This window comes from Pithys albifrons, chromosome 6 (assembly GCF_047495875.1).
Source record: "Pithys albifrons albifrons isolate INPA30051 chromosome 6, PitAlb_v1, whole genome shotgun sequence".
NCBI lineage: Eukaryota > Metazoa > Chordata > Aves > Passeriformes > Thamnophilidae > Pithys > Pithys albifrons.
This window is the reverse complement of record NC_092463.1, coordinates 17002776-17021562: the sequence shown is the minus strand read 5'-3', so window position 1 is coordinate 17021562 and position 18787 is coordinate 17002776. Positions and strand designations below refer to the sequence as shown.

Sequence of the window (18787 nt, the reverse complement as noted above, 5' to 3'; positions counted from 1 at the left end):
ACAAAAAATGTGCAGTCAGAGCCAGAAATTGCACACTGAGAAACTGAAACATACTTCTAAGAAAAGATCCTTACAATCATTCCCTTGCTTCATGATATGAAACTGGCTCATGAAAGAATCCCTAGAGAAGATTTATAAAATTTTACAGAAGAGGTAAAGAACCATTAACACTGAAGAAGTGAATTTTCTATGGGTGAATTGTATATTTTCTCTGCAATTCTATGGGTTAGTTAAAAAAGACCCTGTAAGATGCACTATATTGAAAATATAGGATTTTAAAGCATTACTTATAAAGCTTTTAAACACGACTGTGAAATCCTATTGTCTTCTACTCCAACGAATTCTTTCAAAGACTTTTCAGTCAGGGTACACAACATGAGAGAACTAAAAGCAGAGAACTGCTATTCCCACTTTTGCTCCCTGGGGAGCTTTGAGAAATCTCAAGCACAAATAGTCCAGCCAGCTTGTTTAGCCAATTGGTGGTCAGTTTACATTTCCTCTACTGAGTGAACTTCTTGACCGTACATTTTAACTGAGTCATTAAGAGCTCCTTTTCCAAGTGCTTTGGCAGGCAGAGAGCTCTGGTACTGCGGACAGACCACAAGAACGAGCACAGAGTAGAACAGTCCGACTTTAATAAGGCAGAAGAAAGTGATCCAAATGGATCCAGAAGTTAAAGCCACAGTGAAAGCAAAGGAACACAAGTATCCACCTGCAGATTATAACAGAAACCTTCATTGGAAAGGCTGCTTCTTCCATGAAAATGCCACTTTGGACATGTGACATGACCAAAGTGTTAATAATTGCTCAAGAATATTGTGCAAACAGCTGTGGAGTACTGGAGACCTGAAAATCCAGAGAGATTCCAGGTGTGCAATATGTACACACCCACAGAGATAATGCACTATGAATGCTCTAGTCACTCTCACAGGGTAACTTGAAGTCTTCAATATACACTAAAAAAGAGGACAAGGAATCTCCATTATGGGAAACTGGAGTAGCAATATGAGATTTGTCACTAACTAATCTCTTACAAAGTTTCAGCATTAATCACCAGCATCTCATGCAGGAAAGGACTGGATTCAAATCTGCTTGGGTTGAGCATGCAAGGAGGCACCAGGTGGAGGTGACATGGCTGCAGATTGTCTCATGTCACTTGAAACTGCATGAATCAAACACACCAACAATGGGGACTATGATGCATTGACTTTCTCCAGGAATCTAATACCTTATTCCCTCAAACTAGCCATTAAACCAGGGAAAAGAGCCTGGCTGCTGCACCAAGAGTGCTTGCAGAAAATGTGTCTTGAAGCTGCTAGAGTGAAGTAGAAACAGTAATCACAAATGGAGGATTTTATTCTCAGCTTTTCACTGAAGTGAATCTTCAGTTTCATAGAGTGAAAAATTAGTCAAGACCACCCAGATCAACAGTTCTGTTTTAAGTCAGAATTAATACAAGGGAATAAGATCTGCCCTTATCTCAGCTGATTTATTTATTGACAGGTAGGGGCCAGGACACCAGCAAATGTTAGGTAACTTTTATTAGAAATTTTGTTTTGCTGCATTTTCAACCTCACATCTTGTCCTGCCTGGGAGTTTCACAACCATCTAGAACTTGTCACAGTCCTGCTCAAAACTGGCTGTTCTTGGGGCTAAATGAAGAACAACTTTCTGCTTCTAAAAGCTCAACACATCTGCCTGGAGGTCTTGCTATATCAGAATTTCACAAATGTTGAAATGTTCTATCTTAATTTATGCATTAAAGGTAGCTGAATGGGTTTTAACAGAGAGAGAGAAAAAAAAAACCCTTTGAGACGCAACACCTCTTTTTCCAGGGAGCCAGAACTGAGAGTAAGGAGAGCGGGAGAACTGCCAGTAGACATCTCTGCATCACACACTAATTGGAACAAAGTAAACCTCTCCTATCCACACAGTTTTCATTTATCCAGGAAGGTTTGCAACTCAGTTGGCTGGCGGCAACTTTTGGAACATTGCAAGAAAATGTGGCTTAAGCATTATAAAACAGTGAATGCCAAATCTGAGTTAAAGCCAGTTATTTGAGCAGGGGTTATAGGCATTTTCCAATGATCACCACCACAGAAATAAATAAATAGATGGCTTGCTATGTATACACTCAAAGTGAATGTTGTCCAACATTCATAACTCTTTGCTATTAACAGTAATGAGGACACAGCTGTCTGAGCCTGGAAGCCAGTATTTGCAGATTTTTCTTCTCCACTGGCTTTCATCCGCTACCCATTCTTTGCTTATAAAAGAGCCCAAAAGGTTCTAATATTTATACAAAAATTACCTTGGCTTTGTGGTACTTTTGAGGTTGTTATAAAGCATGCTGACACATGGACAGATTTGAAACTCAGATGAAATATGAAAAAAAATTTTCTTCCCTGATAAGCTCCCCAGTGCCCTTAGTGCCAAACATAACACTATCTTTGTAGTCAATCATGACAGCTCCTAGAGTAGCTGGCAATGGTTGCTGCCATGGGCAGAGATCTGAAGATCTCCCTTCCTAAGAAGGACTTGTAACTCTCACTGCCTGCAGAACTCTAGGCGGTGATGCGAGTTTTGAGTCACATATAACTGGTCAGCTCCACAGTGCTTCTAAAGCAAATATAAACCCACCCCACTCCATTCAAAGATCTTACAGCACTTTAAATAAGTGCTAAAACTCACAGTGTATGTGACAAAATTTCATCTCATGGAGTCTTGGATATATAAAAAGCTAGAATCAGTATCAGACACAGGCTACTGCACTTCAGAACCATTGCACAAGGCATGTTGAGGTTGACTTCTGGAAGTCATCAGGTTCCAGCCTCCACTCAAAGCAGGGACAATTTAGTCAGGCTGCTCAGGACCTTTTCCAGTTGAGGCTTGAATTTCTCCAAGGATACAACCTTTAGCTACAAACTTTATGAACCTCTGTTCCACTGTTTGTGTTATCACCTTCACTGTGATAACATTTCTCCTTATAGCTAATAAGAATTTCCCATCTTGCAATTTTTACCCATTCCTGTCCCCATGCACATCTGTGATGAATCTGGCTTCCTCTTCTCTACACGCTCACATGAGGCAGCTGAGGACAGCAAGCAGCACAATTTCCTCATCAGACTCATGTTCTTAAGGCAGGGTAAATCCATGTCTCTCGACTGTCCCTTGCATGATGTGTGCTGCCACCCTCTGACCACCGCCGTGGTCCTTTGCCAGGTATCCTTCAGTAGACACTTGTTTTTCTTATGCCACAAAACCAGAATGACTGGGAGAATTGAGTGCTTGTGAAACCAACAGGAATCAACTGCACTCTGAATTCTCCTCCGGAGATAGTTAAGAGAAAATACCTAAAATATGAACCTCTGCTTAATCTAGTAGATGCTGTTGAGGTGAAAGAACCATTTCATTGGATGCTGTATGAACACAGAACCAGAACTGCACTACTCACATACACAGACCTGCACACTTTTGTCCCCAAAGCTTCAAGGTTAGTCTACCTTCCTTGTAGCAGAATTCAGAAATTGTTGACTAATGCTAAAAGTCGAATACTAGGCTGGTTCCATGACCAATGCCACAGGCAGTCCCATCAGCTCTGACAGTATCTCTGAAAGCTCACAAAGACACATGTTCTCATTGCGCATTCCCAAACCAAATGGTTCATTTCCAAGTAGCCTGCCCTGAAAAAAAAATCCATGTTCTTTTTAGGTAATTAAAAAATGGAAAAGTAAATAAATAAACAGAAAAGACAATGTTCCCAACAAGCAGGAACATTTAATCTCTGTGGTTATTCCTGGAGCAAACTCCTGCTTTTACTCTCCAGAAGGCAGATCCCAGTGAATCTTCCATCATGTGGGCCTGCTGTAATGGAAAGTTCATTTACATTTTTTCCTTTATCATAGTACTGCCCTTTATTAGCCCCTTATTGCCACAAGGTCTCTGGTCATACTCAGTCATGCAAGGTAGCAGGTGCATTTTAGAAGGAACAATCTCCAGCACAGAACCATGCCTAGCAAATTCTTAGCATAATTAACATTCTACCATTTATAGTCTTTCAAATCATCTCGAATCAGATACTCCAGACAGTGCTTAATTGAGCATTTCATGTCCCTGGATGGGTCATGTATTTCTGAAAGGGTTTCATGTCCCAAGCTTCTAGATGTCAGCTAGAGATTTGGTGGGGCAGAGTGGCTATTTCACATCTTGGGACAATATACATCATTTACCACCTTCAGAATCCATGTGGCCTCCTGGACCATTAATGGACACACTGCAAATTGTCAGCTGCTGATTATCTTAAGAGGTATTTTCCAGTCCATATAGGACACACCTATGCCATAGTTCTCTGGGATCAAAGCTATATTTGGGTTTATTACCTGGGGAACATGGAGGTAAAATTTTCACTTTTTTCAATTAAATTCATGGGCAGAGTTGGAGTCTTGTGTATAATGCTGTAAAATGTCTTATTCTCTTATGCCAATTTTCATCTATGACTAGTTAACCCCCTTGAAAACATAAAAGAGAGCAAATTTTGCCCCCAAATGCAATGTACTACCTGAAAACATAATACAGGTTTTACAGAACTGTATCTTTAAATAGCACTGATTTAGGGGGGGAAAGCACCTCCTTTCTAAAGCTGGCATGCTACAGTCTTTTGGGATGACTGCATGAAATCAACTGATTGCTGTCAATGCGCAGCTCTGAGCTATTCCATCACAAAGTCAGCTCTGCTTTTAATTAAAATAATTTCAATCTGCTTCTGAAATAAAGCTCCAGATGCAGTGCTTAGTGATTTTCTGGCAATGAGTGTTGTATATATTGCTGCAGTATACCTTTAAAAAACATGAGCATGATCCAAGGCTGCTCCAGCCATGCAGGGTTTGGGATTCCCCACAGGGTTTGCAATGGCAGGAAATTAGCAGCATGCTATAGCTTTCAGATCACATCTCCGCTCCTTGGCCTGGTTCCTGCTACAGGATTAAGGAGTGGCAGTCTGGCAAACGGACTCTGCACTGCTCCAAGATTCCTCCCTCAGAAAGGGGATGTCAGGCTACCCATTGAAGCTATCTCAGCTTTGCCTTGCTCAGCTATAGTGACTATAACTGTTGTTTAATGGGTGGAGGCTCTTACCCATGCTATGAACTTCTCTCTGTAGCGTTAGATAAAGCAAACACTTTTCATTTGTGCCTCTGTGCACCCTAAAAGCTGGAAACACATCAAAGGACTCAAAAGTACAGCAACCTACACCTGACAACATCTATCCCACTCCCAACTTGTGTGAGACTCTTTCTTGCTAAAATTGTTCCAGGCAGCTTTTAAGTGCTTCTGCTGTTACATTTTGTTCTATTCCTCTGCTACAACATACCCAGTGTATTCTTGTATAACTTGATACACTGCGCTGTCATAAAGGGCTTCAGTCTAAAAGCAATTTTCCCTCATTTCAGCAAATTATACCCTAGTCAGAAATAATCGTTCTTTTGTACCACCCACCATATGAACTTCAGCTTCTCTGTCATTTACAGTTCCAATTACTGACATTTTACCCTAAGTTTACAATGTACTTCACCTTTAATCAAAGTCAGCCTCAATAATGCTCCCAATTTACTGCTGCTCTAAACTGAGATGTCCACATACCTATCTACATTTATCTGGTAATAAAGTATGTACACTTAATGCCAGTAGGCTGGATCCATTCTCAACAGAACATATTCAAATACTATTCCTTCTCTGTTCTGGGATGAGAAGTCTTAGTACCACTGCCAGAAAGTGCCTTATGTTACACTGGTCTTGACATCACTGCCTTCAACCGATCATCTTCCACCAGCTGCCCATGTGTTAGGTTATCTTTTCATCTGCTTCTGGGTTCCAGTCCCTTAATTTCCCGATCATAATTGTAGCTTTCCTACGCTTCTGTGTATTACTGTTCATACAAACTTCCCATTCAGAGTTACCTACAGGTATGTGGGGGTTGTACCACAAAACCAGTTAATGCCTTTGATCCAACCAGCAACTTAACAGCTCACAATGTAATGCTTCACTTACTCAAGGGGCTGGATGGAAAACAAGAATTTTACTTTACACTAAATGAATAAATAAATGAATAAATAAACAATTAGAGATAGATATATAGATAGATAGATTAGATAGATAGATAGATAGATAGATAGATAGATAGATAGATAGATAGATAGATAGAAACAAGCTCAAAATATTATACCAAGGAAGACATTAAAATTATTTTTGTGGAAAAAAACCCAAAAGAAAACCCCAAACAAAGAGCACAGTCTCAGACCAAGCAGTAGATTGTGGATTATTTCAGATCCTGCAAGTTTATGATGCAGTCCTCTCCCCCTTCTCCTAGGGTCTCCTTTTTTAGCTGAAGCACTTCTTTAATTTTCTGTATCTGAATGCTTCATGAACACAAACAGCTTTATTCTCACTGTAGTGGCATGTTATTGATTTAGAGCTGATCCACAGAAAAATCAAGACATTTTTCCAGGACTTACAAGTTTGTATGTTCAAACTTGCAGATGCCCCAATGAAGACACCATTCACATCCTGACTTTCACCACGTAATGAAGGCCTCTACCTGAAAACCTAGAACCTTCAAGGGTCTCCAGTTAATTGCTTGGATATTGAGATTCCTTGGAGAAGTAGTCAATTCTGAAAACAATACTGAGCAAAGGGGTCTGAAATTGTATTGCCAGATCATGGCAAATACTGTAGACCAAATAAATGGGCATTTACGTGCTAAACTCCCACTGAAGATATAGGTCAGTTTGAGCAAGGGACTTAAGCCAAGCTTTAGGGACCTGAGCCTTCATTTCAGCTGCCCTGACACCTGTATGAGTGCCCTGTCACCTGGACCATCCTTCTCACACTGCAGTGTAGCCTTATGCCATGGGGCACCTGCAACCATGAGTTATGTCTGTAAAAGAGAGGGTTTTGCTCATGTTAAAACTGAAGATGGACTTCAGCACACCTTGTTGTCCCCAATGGGCAGAAAGTTCCAGCCAAGAGGCAAATGCTGAAATGACTCCCCTGAAGTGGGCTGGTGATATGTAACTCCCATTCATCTTCTGGTAGCTTTATTTTCTTTGAAAAATTCTCTCATCTCATTGAAGAAGTAAAGTGGAAGGCAGTCAATTGGCAGGTGAAGGGGTCAGAACATGTTAAACTTCACCCAACATCAGGCAGCTCTTCTGTTTCTGCATGGCAGCTCTGTCATGGGTCTGGTGTTTTAGGGACAAGACAAAGGAGCAGTGCCAGCACATTACCACTGCCTACAGAGTCTGGCAAAACATATGGTCTGTTTGGCTGATTTATACTGGCAAATGAGAGAATTCATATTTTCTATATATTTTGGCTTAACATCTTGATTGTGGTGGATAACCATGGCCAATTTCAGGCTGGAACCTAAAAAGAAACAAGACTGACCCAAAAAATATAAGGAAGAGGCCAAGAAAAACAGTGACTTTTATGTCATTGAGAACACTGCCATCCCTGGGCACTGTGGGTGCTGCAAATATACGCAAAAATTAACATAGGCCTGAGCAGAGTGCTGGTGCTAAGAAGGCACCAAAAATAATAAGCCTGCCAGGTAAGAAGAGACATCCTGTCAAATACTGAACTCTGCACGTTATACCACAGGGAGGTATTGCTCATGCAACCAAAGTCCCCAAGGGTCCCAGCAGGAAGCTGGACATGGACTGTCACCCACAGCCAAAACAGAAACCCATGGGAAAATGAGAGCAGAACAAGCCACAGAGCTGATGGACTGGGGAAAGGTACTCATGAAACCTGTCAATCTTCCAGCCCTGTTAAGTGACTTAATTTTCTTTTAAGCCCTGGAATTTTCTAGTTGGCAGGACTGTCTTGCATGACAGCTATTCCATAAAGGAAAGCTCACAAAATCTGCTCCAGAGCACACAGAGCTAATGAGTACATAGTGGCTTTAACTGATCTGGCACTGCAGAAATCCCTGGAAGTAAGACATAATAAAGGCAAGGCAGCAACAAAGCCCCATGTATCAAACCACTGTTAGCAGTGAGTCTAAGGAGTCATTCAGAGATTAGCAGCAGGGGTGCAAGCCCTGCCCCAGCCAGCACATGCTGGAGGATATGGCAGGCTGGACACGATTACTGCTCCTCTGAACTGAGTCAGATATAACCTGCCAACTAACTCTTGGTGACAGCTGAAGTCTATGTCTTACCTGGCTCAGAGCCCAGTGACCAATAACCCCCAATTCAGAGACCAAGCATAACAAAGGCCATTAAACCAGAGTATCAGTTAAACCTCTTTTCCTTGCATACCCTTTCCCTCTGTAGTCTACAAAGCTCAAGGGAGACGGGGATTCCTGGGTTCTTGCCACCTTGTATACCAAAGTATCATACAATTCCAAGAAATAGGGAAAATTGAAACACATCATGAAATAGAGGTCACAGCCTAGAGAGATTTTAACCTTCCTGTGTCTGAACTGTAGCCTGCACATCTAAGAAGACATGAACATTGTCCCTTCAGTGCTTATGCCTCTTCTCTGCAAACAAACACGTTATGTTTTGTAACACGACCCATTCTCTTTCAGCTGTCCCTCTCCATATGGCACTGTATTTCCCTTGTGGCTCACAGCTTAGTACAGAATAAACTAGAAAACTTTTAATTACCCCTAAACAGCAGATGCATACTTCCACAGAGAGAATCAGTTTATCTCAAGCTAAAATTGAAAGAAAATTCAAACACTCCTGGTGGTCATAGTTTTTCATCTGACCATCTGTCTATTCTGAACTTGCAATGTCAAGGGATCTGACAAAATCTAGGAAACTCTTATCATGGTGTCACTATTCTGGCAGGAGGAAAATACTGTACTAGACTCTCTGACCATAAGATGGACAGTGGCTTAGGTTCAAGACAGATTAACTTAAACCTAAGAAATTCACTGCAAAAACTTCTGCTCCAAGACCCTCCAAAACCTTCAAGATAGCCAATGGGGACTCGAATCATGACCTAAGCATTCTGGTCTCCAGTTGACTACCCAGCTATCTACCTAGAATGACTGTAGTTCATTCAAGTTCAGTTGTGTCTGTACTGTAGTTGTATTTATTTTATTTTTGCTTCTCACAACATCACACATAAATACAGTCAGTGGTGCTTGAAAGGCATTGGTGTGAAGAATGATAGACTTGCACTCGCTGTTACACTTTGCTGTACTCAGGAGCCTGCTATTTTTAATTCCAGTGCACAGAGATGTCCGTTTTCTTAATAATATGCCAGCTTTCTTGGCCTGCATGCTGTATTTCTTGGTTCCATTTTACTCATTTCTTTGTTAGTAGTAGAAGATTCACAAGTAAATGAAGCACTTGCCTGTGCTTTAACCACCAGACTGTATTCCTCCCACATTGCACTTAGGGAGGAAGCAAAGCAGGAGCAATCCAAGCCACAGAAGGCTCAGTTTACCTTGCTACAGACTGATACCTACGGCAACTTCTTCTATTAAGCCAACTCCTCCACCAGAAACAGATTAACTTCAGTGAAAACCAGCATTTCCACTCTCATTCTCCATGGGACGTGGGAGAGGATACCTTTAGTGATGGTCAGATATCTGTAGGAATGGCTCTGCTGATGAACCCTACTGTAGCAGCTAGATGAACCTTGCCTTTCCTCAGCCCCAGCCCATCCTCTGTGCTGGTGCAATGGTTTCCTGAGGTGGGGGGAGGTTCTCTGAGTGTTCTCAGATGTACTTTTTTACTCATGATTATTTTATGGTCAATTCGTGATTACCTTATTTCAGTTTAGCCCCAAAATGCCCAGCACAGAATCACAGGTTCATTTAGGCAGGAAAAGACCTCTGAGATCATTAAGTCTAATCTTTGACTGATCACCACCTTGTCACCCAGACCATGGCACTAAGTGCCAGGGGTTTCTTGAACACCTCAGGGATGATGACTCCAGGCATGAACACCTCCAGGGATGGCATGCTTATCTATGGCAAAGTCAGGAACTGAATACAAAGTACTCCAACTCAAGCCTTAGCTAGCAACTATAACTTCTTCCTGAGATGCTTCAGAGGCAACTTTTCTGTTGCTGTGATAGCATGAGGTTGGAATTTATATTTCCTCATACAAAACCCATCAGCAAAACCATAGTACTAGTAAAGGCTACACATCATGGCCCTTATTTAACCAGGAACTGTCAAAAATTACATATCCTTTAGGAAGTCTGAGCTCAACTTCTTGCAGAAGCTGTTCTCATGCAATCTTTCATTCTCTGGTTAATTTGGACACAAGAGCAGTGCTTCCCTAACAGGGATCACACATAGCCTTCAGGAACTGGCCCTCTGGAACAGCAAAAGAGATTGTCTCACAGACCAAGAGGAAAAGGAAAGACACAGAGCTGAACCAAATAGGATTCTAAAAGGCAATGGCAGGACTGGATTTCATTTGGTTTTCCTTTGCACAATCCCTTCCAAGACATAATCTCCTTGCTGTATTTCTCTCCTTTTCTTCCTCTGTTTCTGTATGCCCAGAGAGGTCACTAGAAAAGTCACTCTGAGGAGGCAGCTGGCTTGGTGGCTAAGCCACTGGGTAAGGAGCTCTGAGCTCTATCTCCAGCACAGCCATGGGCCTGCTGCAAGACCTGGGCTCCTCCTTTCAGTTCTCTGTCTCTTCATTTCCCTCTCCTCTCCCCACACAGGCACATCTGGTTCCTTCATTTTGCTTGAAAACTCATCTAGGCACAGGCTGTCACTAATGAGGTTGCACCCAAGGCAGGGCGGTGCAGTTGCAGGCTTGGATGTGGCTTTTAGGACTGCTTGTAATATAAATGATAATGATCTAAAGCCCATCTGTGCAAAGGTAGTGTTTCAAAGGAAGGAGTTTCACTCCAGGAATGCAGGACTGGGCACCCATAGGTGGGGAATGTAGGAGGTCCTGGCAGTCTTTGAAAAATGAGGAAAGCTGAAGCAATGAACTCTGCGCAGATGGGGCATGAAGAACAGTTCTCTCTTATGTTTGGACACAGCATCTTTCCATTCCCTTCTTCCTTTTAGCTTTTGTTTTAAAAATAACAATTAGACCTTCTTTTTAATTTTTTTAATTACCTTCTCTGCCTTCCTCCCTTTTCTCTGTCTCTAGGTCATACTCATCTTGCCTTATGCTTATCCTTTTCCTAACATCTGCTTCTCTGTTCTTGCAGTCTTTCTCTGATTCCTCTGTTTAACCCTCTTTAGATGCCCCTCCACCCTCTTCATCTCCTCACATTGTGAGTTTGCATTAATCAGAGAGAAAGCAAAAATAAGAGCCCACCCACTACAGTTCTTTCCACAATGCCCAGAAGGATCTGTGTTTGAGGCATGTTTTGAAGATCATTGTAAATCAGGAAACAGCAAGGTGGAGTGAAGGGAAACTGGAAAGAGCTCTCAGCTCACAAATGTATAATGCAAGAACACAGGCCCTTGCTTCAGTAAACTGGAGCCAACAGTTACTAGACTAAGTTCCTTGAGCAAAAAGTCATTATTATGACTAAACCATTCTGTATTTATAGAGAAGTAGTGTTAGAAGACAAACAGTTCAAGCAGCACTCTTGCACTGGATGTTCTTTGCTTTTTCCTGTATGTGGTCTTTTATTCCAGCATTAATTGTGATTATAAATCATTCCCAACCTGCTTTGGAATGAGTTTACACAGACTTCATGCTGCTGAAAACACAGAACACTTATGCATACAAAATATAAAGCACTCAGCAACTCCAGGGGTAAAAACACCATGTATCAGGAATCAAACCACAGAAGATTTAAGAAGTAAATATCATTAAGACACTTCTCTGTCTGCTGCCACAAATGGCTACAGGTACTTCTGCAGCACTCAGAGGACACTGGAGTGGGCAAAGTCATCACTGACAGATGTCTTTGAGAGGCACTTGGGCCAGGAAAGGCCACAAAGGATGAGATCTGGAGATAAAAGAGTTGTGGTGAAACTGAGCAGTGACCAGGATAGGGAAGGATCATGGACACCTAACCCTTCTCTATGACCATCCAAGCCAGAAAGAATGAGGCCAAAGAAGCTTGAAAGGGAGAAGAGTGTATTATATTTCTTTTTTTGCTGTGTTGAAACATATCAGCCCCACAAGAGGGAATGCTATGTGAACAAGTGGGAGCACTGGTTCTCCTGAGAGCCACAGAATGTGGGGCCTTGGCGAGCAGAGCAGGTGCCAGACTGGGCCAAAGCCACCCTGTCACAGCTTCCCTACATTTCACAGGGAGATAGGATAAAGGGAAAAGAGCTTGTTAAATCTCACACAGATTGCAGATCAAATTTTTGTCCTGTTTCACTTTGGAAGTCTCTTGAACAGGCTTGAAAGCTGAGGCTGCAAATCTCTCAGTCTCCCAGAGAAAGTTCCTGTGTTTAATACGCTGTTTTGACTGAAATTCAAAGAGAAAGTAAAGATTTCTGTTGGCCTAGCAATAGAAAATGTGGCCCAGACCTGTAAACCCATATGTGACCAGACAAAAACGTGTACTCCACTCAAAACTGGAGACTGCTCAGGAACATTGGCATGAGAATAACTCTGGTCCCTCTGCAGTCAATAGCAGAAAGTCTGACCATCTCTAATGGCAATCCATACCTGTGACTAATTTCATTTGGAAAGAAACTGCTGGAAGATGGTGTCTGAACACCAACATAACAAACCTGTAAGTTACATAGTGGCTCAGATACTGGGCAAAATAACTTACAGTTCACTCTTTTCAATCATTCCACCACAAAAATAACCCTTGAAGTGGTTTATGTTCTAAGAGCACTCTGAGTGCTGACAAGCAGGGAAGCACAGAGCAACTGAAATACCTTTAACATGAGCATTACTTATAATTAGCTAGCAATAGGATGAAGCCATGATTCCTGTGGTTCAGATTTTCTTGAATGACCTGGGTAAAATTTTGGTTGCTTCTGAGGTTCCTGTCAAGGTTCCTTGGTGTCTTGTCCCCAAGGTGTTCAAGGATGAAACTGCACATGACCCTGTTAACAGCACCAGGAGTCCTGGAAACAGGGGATCACTCCTTTCTATCACCACCACAGTGAGACACAGACTTGAATCACTTCCTTTGGTCACCACACTTTCCATCCCAGGGCACAGTTACAAAGGGCACACAGATACAAAAATAAATACTGCATCAAAACAGTGAATATCTCCAGGAATTTCACTAAATGAAAAATGAACTCTAAACCCAGCAGAGACCCCTGACAGGTCTTGTTTTCTTTAAGTTTTTTTCTTCCTTTAACACAAATATGATCCATCATCTGCCCAAATTAAAATCTGATGTAGACTTTCAAGAACTTCTCCCAGCTTGCCGTGGTACTCAAATGGCAGCCTGTCCTTTCCCTTCCATTCGTGTTAATGTCTCTCATCACCAAACCTTTCTCACAATTAGATCCCAAATATTTGAAAGTTAAAGGGACAGAAGTGAACAGCCCTGGCTGAAGAAAGTATTAGTCCTCCCATTTCTGCCAGCATGGATAGGAACATATGTGCCCTTTGTAGGCTGGAATGTTCACTGAAAACGTTTCCTAAATCCATACTGACTAGTATGGTTTGCATGGAGGGGGCCAGACACAGTTTAATTCAGGGGTTTCAAGTCCACTTTCATTTCAGCACTTCTTTTCCACTAACATCCCCATTTCCTCATTCATCTCCAGCAAAGTGAGCAAAATGAAAAAACTCCTGAAAATCTACACATTAGTAGATAAAATAATTGATGTTGATCAATTGGCTAAGATGAAGAGGTCTAGGGGTAATTTTCAAGGGATCAGATAGCAAAAATGTTTATTTTTATGCCAAACTCTTCAGTTATCCCAGGATTTAAAAACTCCTCATTCAAAAAACAGATTCTGGTTGGTTTTTTTTTTTTTTAAATTTTCCAGTCAGTGTTACCATGACATTGACTAGAAAATACGTTTTTCCCATCTTGGAACATAATGAGGACAATGATTCAAAAGCAGAAAAACGTGTCCCAAAGTAGCTGAATTTACATCTCTCAGCTGAATTTACAGGCTCTCAGAGCTGTGAAGCTCTTGTGGTCTCCTCATTAGGGAAACAAACAACATACATCATCTGCAACCAAGTCCTGCCAGAAAATTCAGACAATAGGGCAGAATAAGCCCAAAAGACAATTCAGTTTTAGCTCTTGTGTTTTTCTGCAGCAGTTCTGAATTAAATGCAATTCCTTAGTCTAAAGACAGGAAAAATCGTTTATTGAAAGCTCAACTTCTGTAGTTTGGGCTTTTTTCCTTGTCAAAGACCAGCTCACATCGAGTTGAATTGAGGTTTCCTCAGGCCCCACGTAACACTTCAAGTGGAGGGCCATCTCTCTCACAGACTGTGAGAATGATCACTTTCCAGCTGACTGGAAGATTTTCAAGAAAGGCAAGAATGAGGACCCTGGAAACTACAGGCCTGTCCATCATGCTTCAGTGCCTAGTAGAGTTAAAGAGAAGATTATTCTGAGAAGTATTGAAAAACACCTGAAAGACAATGCAGTCATTGGTCACGGCCAGCAGAGCTTCATGAGAGGAAAGTCTTGCTTATCCAACCTGATTTTCTTTTATGACAAGGTAACCCACCTAACTGATCAGGGGAAGCCAGTTGATGTAATCTTTTTGGATTTCAGCAAAGCTTTTGATACTGTTTTTCCCAGTATCCATCTGGACAAAATGTCCAGCATGCAGCTGGATAAACACATCATGTGGTGGGTGAGCGATTGGGTCACCAGTTGAGCACAGAGGGCAATAGTGAATGGGCTGACATCAGACTGGCCACCTGCCACTAAGTGGGGTTCCACAGGGCTCCATCTTAGGTCCTGTGCTCTTCAACATCTTCCTAAATGACTTGGATGCAGGACTGGAACGGATACTGAGCAAGTTTGCAGAAGACACAAAACTGGGAGGAGCTGTTGACTCCCTTGACGGCAGGTCTGTTCAGCCTGGAGAAGAGCAGACTGAGGGGAGACCTCATTGAAGTTACAACTTCCCCGAGAGGGGAAAAGGAGGGACAGGCACTGATCCCTTCTCTGTGGTGACCAGTGACAGCACCCAAGGGACTGGCCTGAAGTTGTATCAGGGGAGGTTTAGGTTGGATATTAGGAAAAGGTTTTTCACCCAGAGGGTGGTTGGGCACTGGAACAGGCTCCCCAGGGAAGTGGTCCAGCACCAAGCCTGACAGAGTTCAAGAAATGTTTGGATACTCTCAGGCACATGGTGTGACTGTTGAGGATGGTTCTGTACATGGCCAAGAGTTGGACTTAATAATCCTTGTCGGTGTCTTTCAATTTAGCATATTCTGTGATAAGCATATAAGCTGTACCTTCGATGCAGTGACAAATCACCTGCCATTGGATGGTTGTTTATCTCATAAAAATATTACTTCTCTCATGAAAGGAGTTTTTCTGATTAAATAATAGTAATAAATAATACTTTAGCTTACACTCAATGATGATGATATGAAACATACAGCTCACATCCTTTAAAAAAATTTAGCTGTACTTCAAGATCCTGGGATTGACTGCTGCAATAACTAAAGAACAACTGCAGGACAATTGTTTCTGCAATGTCGGACAAGCTTCAATATGAATGAAAATATAAAGATTTCTACTACTTACCAGCACACTGGTTGTTTTCATCCAACTGGAAACCAAATCGACACATCAGAGGTCTTGTAACAGTAGGATAGTTAGGAACAGAGCCTGGTGCTGGGGGCGGTGGATAAATATTTGAATAAGGATTCAGATACGGTGATCGATACACTGGGTTTGTTCGGGGTACACATAAATAGCCACCGTTCTGGTTCACACACACCATATCTCCTCTGCAGGCCTCAGGAATAGTCCGACATTCATCAATATCTGGAATGAAATTACAAAAGTTAAAAGAGTGATTGTTCCTTAATGGGACCTATCAAAAAACAGTTAACGTATTTTTCTCAAAACCTTGCAAAAAGAAAATTATATTCTCTATCAAAAAAGCTATTCCTTCCTTGTGGAGTATTGCTTTGAAGTTAGATTGTACTAAAGCAGGAAACATCCCATATATTCAATATATCCTGTGAACTACTTGTTTTATTTTGCTATTAGAGGATAAAGGGAGAGGAGAAAGCCTGCTTTGCCATTCCATAGAAGTTCAGCTTAAACACTGATTTACACATGGCTACAGCATGCTACCGCCTGTTCCTGCTGGAGGGTCTGTCCAAACCACAACATGCAGATCAGGATTTCAAGCACTGGTGGTTTGCTTTGCCCAGCTGTGAAAGTTGGATCCTGATTTGGAACTCTTGAGCTCCTTCCAATAGGAAAAGTTTGGGATATTCAGATCTGGGGATGCAGTTCAGGCCTCTTTCTTGCTTTGATTGAGATTGTTGCTGAATTAAATTTAGAGAGACACAACTGGTTTAGCCAAACTGAGCATCCACCTGGTTCTCAGGGCACAGAAGCAGTAGGTTATGACAGGGCAAGCGGTCTGCTGTGGGTTTTTCCCTTTGTGTTTGAGTGACTTTGCTGCATGTAAAAGATGCTGCCCTGGAGACTGAATGCCATAGATAAAAAGATGCTATTGGACAAAGTTCAGGTTTGGTTTCTCTACACTGCCTCAATTTATTTGGAGTTTCAATACTGAGCAGTGGAAGACTTTATCCAAGCCTGCAGGAGGAAACTGCCAACAAAGACAGTAAATCCTGGGTTTGAGAGAGAAAGAGGAGGAGGGTGAACAATCCTTGTCCTTTGGCAACTAGACTGAGCTCCTATCAGAATGCATCATTGCCATTAAAGTAGCACTGACAGCCTATTAGCATCTCAACAACATCAAAGGTCAGTATATACCTGTGCTATATGAAGACACACACATATTTATATATACACATATTTTTGTATATACATACTTACAAACACACATAGCTGTCACACAGCAAGAACTTTTTAACTAAAGCATACTAAGATCACCACAATGTTAACTCAGTAAATTCAGGACTTCTGAACTTGAATTTAAATGTATTGATTTAATTAAGGTCCTACCTATGCATTGCCCAGAGGCACGGTCCAGGTCAAATCCATTAGTGCATTGTTGCTAAAATGAGAGAAAAAAGGACACTCAGTGACTGTGAAATGAGAGGGTTGCAGAGTCAAATGCTCTTTGGGATTACTATGATTAGTACAACTCTTCAGCACTATACAGTACATGAAAATAAAGTCACTTCCCCAAAGGACAATCAGCAAGGCATGAACCTGAGGCCTCAGCAAAGTGTGCCAGCCCCTTAGCTCAGGGGAAGATTCCCTCAGGTGTGACACTGTCAGGCTGTTCCTCTCCCCAGGGGTCCCCAGCGCACAGTGTGTTACAGGCTTCACACCAGCTGCTAACACAGAAGTTACAGCCTTCCAGTCTGGGATCGTTTTCACCAGGTACTTGTTACCTCTCTAACAGACCCTAAAACTCCCCAGGCAGCTCATCCAGTACACAACACATTAGCCACTGACTGATCTGGAACCACAGTTAAAACATAACAAACTTTATAAAAATAAGGCTCTTCTTTTACACTAAACTTTGTAATTTTTAGAGGATAAATCTTTAGACAGCACATGTTCTGGGCATGCAAGATTACTGGAAGTCTTGTTCCTTCCTGTTCTGTGGTGCTGGTCTTTATCAGGGCTGCAGCCTTGAGTCTTCAGCACCTCCTCTGTGACTCTCAGCATTTCTAAATCAGTAAAAGTCCTGGTGACGATTGTCTCAAAGCCCATTAAAATGACTCTCTACTCTCCCTAGTTTTTGACTCGGCCTCCAGCTATTTAGCAAGAGGCCAAGCAATTGACCCAAGCACAGGATCCTGCCAGTAAACAGGTTGAACTTAGGAATGTAAGTGGCAGATATCCAAAAAACAGGAACCACTGAATTAACCAGAGGGCAGAGGGATGGAGTGTGTTCAAGATTCTTTTTTTGTTATTTTTGTTTCTTAATGATAAAGACACTTACTTTTGGACTTTATGGAAGAAATCAGTGGAAGAGTAAAGTACTTAGTTAATGTTTGGAAAAGTGGTAAATCCTAAATGGGAGACAAGGGGTTAGAGGTGTGAATCAGTGGAAGTAGATCACTGCAGGAGCTAGGAACAGGACATGAAGTGCAACACGTGGCACTGTTTGGACTGTACCCACCACCTGCACATAGGAATACACAAAACCATTGCTAGAAGTGTCAGACAAGTATGGAGGAATTCTGCCTTCATTTATTTTGGCATTCCAAGATGTTTTAGCATCATGTTGTGGAAAGCCAAGATATTCTGATGGGAGAATGAATAATCACCTTCATGTTTTAAAGAATGTACATACTCTACCTTTTGTTCTCCTTTTGTGCTCTGGCACATACACTACACCTAGGTTAGCTGAACAAGGTTAAGATAGTTTTTAACAAAATTTTCTTTTGGACAATGAATGGTGATTCAGAAGCACTGAAACTACTATAGAACTGGTTTCAACAGCTTTCTAGAACTTTGTTCTAGAAAAGATTCCAATATTGTTGAAATTGCCAGTTTCAATATCTTCAGAAAGAACTCGTTGTTGTCATTTTGGTTTCAAGTTACGTTTTGCTTAGACTTCAAAAATCAATTTATGTTACAAGATGTTTTTATAAAAATTGCAACGGAAACAATACTTTTTAAATTATAAAAATAAACCCTTAAAGACATCTCAAAAATTCCCCGGGGGCATGAAAAGCATTTCTCATACAGATCCAATGTTCACAAAAATATCAATAAGCATGAC

General features: G+C 41.6%; 1 protein-coding gene across 2 annotated transcripts in view; it reads right to left on the bottom strand.

Annotated features, from left to right (window-relative positions):
• FBLN5 (fibulin 5) overlaps positions 1-18787 on the bottom strand; it is a 50966-nt gene that overhangs the window by 22777 nt on the left and 9402 nt on the right. For both annotated transcript variants that reach the window (XM_071557656.1, XM_071557655.1), the window contains 2 exons: positions 17050-17101; positions 15646-15888 (listed from right to left, as the gene is read on the bottom strand). In XM_071557656.1, coding sequence (XP_071413757.1) covers positions 15646-15888; positions 17050-17101 — 295 coding nt within the window. The remainder of the gene's footprint in view (positions 1-15645; positions 15889-17049; positions 17102-18787) is intronic.